Raw genomic sequence first — 4,680 nt, 5'->3', positions numbered from 1 at the left:
AGATTGAGATTTTCCTTCTATAAATTGTGGAAGGGTGAGGGGGAAGTGACAGATCTCATTTTAAAACCTTATTGAAGTAGCTGTGTTGAATGATGGTGCCATTGCTTGTCTCTGTGTCTCATTGTCATAATGTAAGCCCTTTTATAACTAGAAGAAACCACAGAAGTCAAAGTACAACAGATCCAGAAAGAGCTGGAAACTTAAGGAAGAAACAAACAAAAAACAAAAACAATAGACATGGGCTGGAGAAGATATTTTATTTATTTGTTACTAGTAGTTAAAATGACGTACAAAATGCTGGGAAGAAAAAACTCCAATTCTATTCAGTTACAAAATAATTAAAACTTCATTTTAAACCAAGTTTTGCTTTGTGAGACCGAGCATGAAAATACTGCAGCCTTAGGTTATATAGTCCATTGTTTTTAGAATAAAGCAGACATTTAAATACATATTGTGGTTGATATTAAATATCTCGTATAATTGTAAGTTAGCAGAACTTTCTTACTCTCAGGCAATAACTAGCAATTCATAAAAGTTCTTTGTATAAAATTTACATTTTTGGGGGGGGAATCTGCCTCAAGGGGAGTTCAGTCATGGTCTATGTACAGGCTGTTTTGGACATAAAGATTTGTAAAACTTTTATCAATTTTCCTTCAGAATATTAGCCTAATCTTAAATAAAGGAGTCAGTAATGTCTGAAGCTTTGCTTAATGGCTAAGGGTTTAGGGACACAGCAGTCACTGTAAAAGACAATGGGAGTTTTGCTGTCAACTTCACATGAAGAAAAAAATTCATTCTTAAGGTGTGCTCATTTCTTGAACAGAAGTCCTAGCTAGTACAAAACTTTCAGCAACGACTGAGATTGGCCCTTTCCCCTGCAAACCAACTCAAAAAAGTAATTTAAAGGAAAACAACCCCTGCCTATTATCAGTGAAAGAGGATTTGTATTAATAATAACATTAAATAGCCATATCTTTCTGTTTAACTATTCACATTCCACACAGTGGAAATCTACCTCCTGTAATTCCAGATTTTAAAATTGGATTTTAAAATCCATGAAGAAATGTGTCAAACCTGCTGAGTGAGAGTACACCAGACAAAATGCATTTTAATAATATCAATCAATGAGTTGCAATCTCTTAATCTTACAAATGCAGACCTCACAGCAGTGGATTTTACAGTAAAAATATATTAATTGCAGAGATGCAGGATATCGCCAATAACTGCATGATGCACTGTGTAACAGCTGGGGCATCTGATATAATGACTGCACACTGGATGCATCTGTGACATGCCACTGTATATTTTTCCCTTTGGACACATCAGTAAGAGCCGAATTGTCTTCCTCAGTGTTCAGTGGACAGAAATGCTATCAAGATAATCACCTTGCAGCTGAGAGAGGCATCTGGTGTGAGAAAGAGCAGTTACACTGACAGGGGATACTAGAGAGTATTGCTGCTGAATGGGGAAACTGAGTCCTGGACTATCCAAGCCCCATCATACAATTAACGTGGACTTAACTCCCATTTCACTCACATCAGTGATGTCCAGGTTGCTTTCAGGACCGGTACTGACTCTAGTGTACAAACACGTCTTTCCTTCGGTACCCCACCGGACAGGACCAGCTGTCGGGGCCCTGCAGGCACAAGGCACAGGCACAGGCAGGAAGGTGTGCAGCACCCTGTCATCTCTTCACCACCCAGTTGGAAAGCACACTTGCAAAGCCAGCACCCAGGACAGCATGAGCCATTTGCACAGCATGGGGTATGAGATGCAGCCAGCAAGACAACCCCCAGGCTTCCCATCGGACCCCCAGGAAAGCAAGGGCAACGTGCATGGAAGGGCTGCCCCTCAGGTCCAATGGCCCAGGGTCCACCTAGCTAAACCAACTGCTTTTGCAGGACCTTCTGCGCTCTTGTCAAAACCCACAGCCCTGATCAAGTTGAAGCTTCTAATCCTGAAGGAAAGAAGAGGCAGGATAACCTCACAGGTGAGATTCATCGAGCTGTTGGAAGTAGTGTGTCCCCTTTTATGGGTTTTTTTCCCCCAAATGAGAGGGGCAGTTAGCCCTTAATTTTCAGGAAATTCTCTTTACTTAGTCCAAATCCCGTTTAAATGCAAGTCTGTGGTAAAAGATATAAAAAGAGGATTATTGCTGGCAAAGTTCTGCATCTCTTTTTCAACAAACTGCATGCCTGTGGCAAAGCTAAAATAACAACAACAATGCAGTGTTTACTAGTCATGAATGTCGTGTCTTTTGTCTCTTGTGTGGTTATTGCATTTGCCGTCACATGATGCTTGTTTTAATTTTTGCTTTGCTCTTTATGTACTAAATTACTGCCATTCTGTACTTGATTTTGGTTAGCAAGATTTTTGTGCTGTGGTTATGTATGGTTTTTATGTATGTGTGTGAGAAAGAGAAGGAGAGAGTTCGGATACACACAATGGAGTATGCCTACTCATTGCATGTACATATAGATACCAATGACTAAAAGATACTGCATATACATATATATGTAGATATGAAGAGTAACTGATATCAGAAATACAAGACATCAAATGGATCTAGTGGCACAAGAATGGGTTTTGATTGATTTAGAGAGCCTTTAGAATTCAGAAGTATATTTATAGCCTTGTATATAGTTTCTCTTTAATTTATGTAATATAAGACTAGGTATATAAATTAAAGCAAAACGTAAACAGAAGACAATATATCTTCCTCTGTGTCTTCCTATTTATGTATCTGTCCTTTTTCTACTCCCTTTTGTACTCTCCCCGTCTACTTACTTTGGTCTTTTGCTTTCTAACTTGCTGTAGCTCTGTTTTCCATCCACCTATACTGACTTTTCAACACTCCCATGTCCCCCCATTGTTCTCCAGACATGGCTTTTGGATTACAGTTATTTTTTTGAAGAAGCACGTTACAAACTCTTGATACAGCTGCTATTTGCAGTGATGGTTTTGCTATGCTTTAAACTGCTTTTTGCCTACTTCGTATTTAAGAATAGATTCACGCTTTCAAATATATTGTCCTCTCACTTCGATGTTTCTCTTAATGCAGTAAAAGCAAATAGCACGGCAGGTGAACATTAGCAAAAGCCACAGCTCCACTTTCCCAGCAAGTGGCAAAAATGTGAATATACACTAGGAAACCTAATTCATGACTGCGGGTAAATAGATTTTTTTAATATTTCATACCCCTGTTAATTTTTTTTGTTGCAGTGAACATTCATATATTTGCTTGTACACATCCATTTTCTCCTTACAAACAAACATACACATGTGTGTCCTTCCCTTACATCAATTTTTTCCTTTGTTTTTTTGTTTTTTTTCTTGTTTTAGGTAATTCACAATTTTGTCCAGCCCCGAAGGTATGCTAGTTCATGCCACTCGCTCTCATGCTGGCAATGATTGCGTACAGTCAGAGTGCAATCGGTACCATATTTTTCTCAGTTTAGTCCAAGTCAATAGATATACACCGGCATTCCTTAACTCGGGTGATTCTTTTCTTCTTTCTCGGGGGCTGAAGCTCAGGGCAATTGAGTGTAACAGTCATGGTGGTGAATTTCTTAGGCTTGCAGAAGGAACAAGATTGGAAGGAGCCTTCCTCTTTACGGACATGCCTGGGGATGTAGAAGGAATTGCACTGGCCGTAGCAGAACCTGTTGATAATGGTACGGCTGTTGCAGCCTTCTTCATGGATAGTCTGTTTGAGGGGTTGAGTTTTACACCAATCCCGCTTTAGGTATTTGCGCTCAGTGATGTGCAATGCCTCCTGACTAGACTCCAGCACCTCTTCCGCAGGCATTGAGGTACCTTTTCCTCGTTCTCGATGCCTAGAGCCCGACTGCTGCTGTGTCTGCATTTGCTCTGAATCATTGGGCTGATCTTTGTCAGGAGGAGGGATAGCACCTTGAGATCCACGATTCCTCTTTCTCCCTTCTGCTGCTGGTAGCAGAAATCCCATCAGAAGAAACACAGCACCGATGGCATACAGCGTGCGGACCATCCTATATGGAGGAAGTTGAGGGAATAAAGCATAGTTGTGGATTTCATATATCAACAGAAGTCAGGTATGCAGTAAATTTTCAGTTCCATAAAAGATACATGTGTGTGCGTGCGCGCGCACTTATAAAAGATAAGCATTTAGCCTTTAGCAGCTGGAAAGCTGTTTCCAGATTACCAAGTGATAAAAGCTTTAATGTACGGTGATTGAAAGTCAGTAAGTCCAAACAGAATTTCATTTTGTGTAGCACGCATCTTTTTTCCAGCTCTTTTCTCCATGTACATTACCCTAGTTAAGAGTTCTCATTCCCTTCCTATAGCTCACTGACATTAGGAATGTTGCTCCTGACTTACACTGGTGGAAGAATAGATTTCATGCTACACAAGGATTTATATGACATAGCTATCTGCAATGCCAGAGGACTAAACTCTTTTTGACTCAGGATATCCAGTGTAGCTATGTGTTCCTTAGACTCAGCAGCTTTGTACAGCTTCTTGCATAACATACATCCAGAATATAATGCGCATGCTACATCCACCTGTTGTCTGAATTACAGCATCCCAAGCTCTGTCACATTGCCCCTCTGAATTGGTCCAATGCATCTGAGTGTAATGAAGCTTAAGGTAAGAGATGTGCAACAAGATAGGCAACTAACATAAAAGAATATTTAGGTA

The 4,680-nt window shown here is 40.1% G+C and overlaps 1 protein-coding gene across 1 annotated transcript; it reads right to left on the bottom strand.

The window, feature by feature from the left end:
• Positions 1–250: 250 nt before the first annotated feature.
• GREM1 (gremlin 1, DAN family BMP antagonist) lies at positions 251–4,012 on the bottom strand. Its single transcript, XM_009285807.1, has one exon. It carries the CDS (start codon positions 4,007–4,009, stop codon positions 3,455–3,457), a length of 555 nt encoding a protein of 184 aa, XP_009284082.1. The 5' UTR covers positions 4,010–4,012; the 3' UTR covers positions 251–3,454.
• Between the last annotated feature and the right edge of the window lie 668 nt (positions 4,013–4,680).

This window comes from Aptenodytes forsteri, unplaced genomic scaffold, assembly GCF_000699145.1.
Source record: "Aptenodytes forsteri isolate BGI_AS27 unplaced genomic scaffold, ASM69914v1 Scaffold124, whole genome shotgun sequence".
NCBI lineage: Eukaryota > Metazoa > Chordata > Aves > Sphenisciformes > Spheniscidae > Aptenodytes > Aptenodytes forsteri.
Note: the sequence above shows the minus strand (reverse complement) of the source record. Positions and strands in the feature narration are given on the sequence as shown.

Excerpts from the sequence above, each read along its gene's own strand:
- GREM1 (XM_009285807.1), bottom strand. The coding sequence starts at position 4,009 with ATGGTCCGCACGCTGTATGCCATCGGTGCTGTGTTTCTTCTGATGGGA.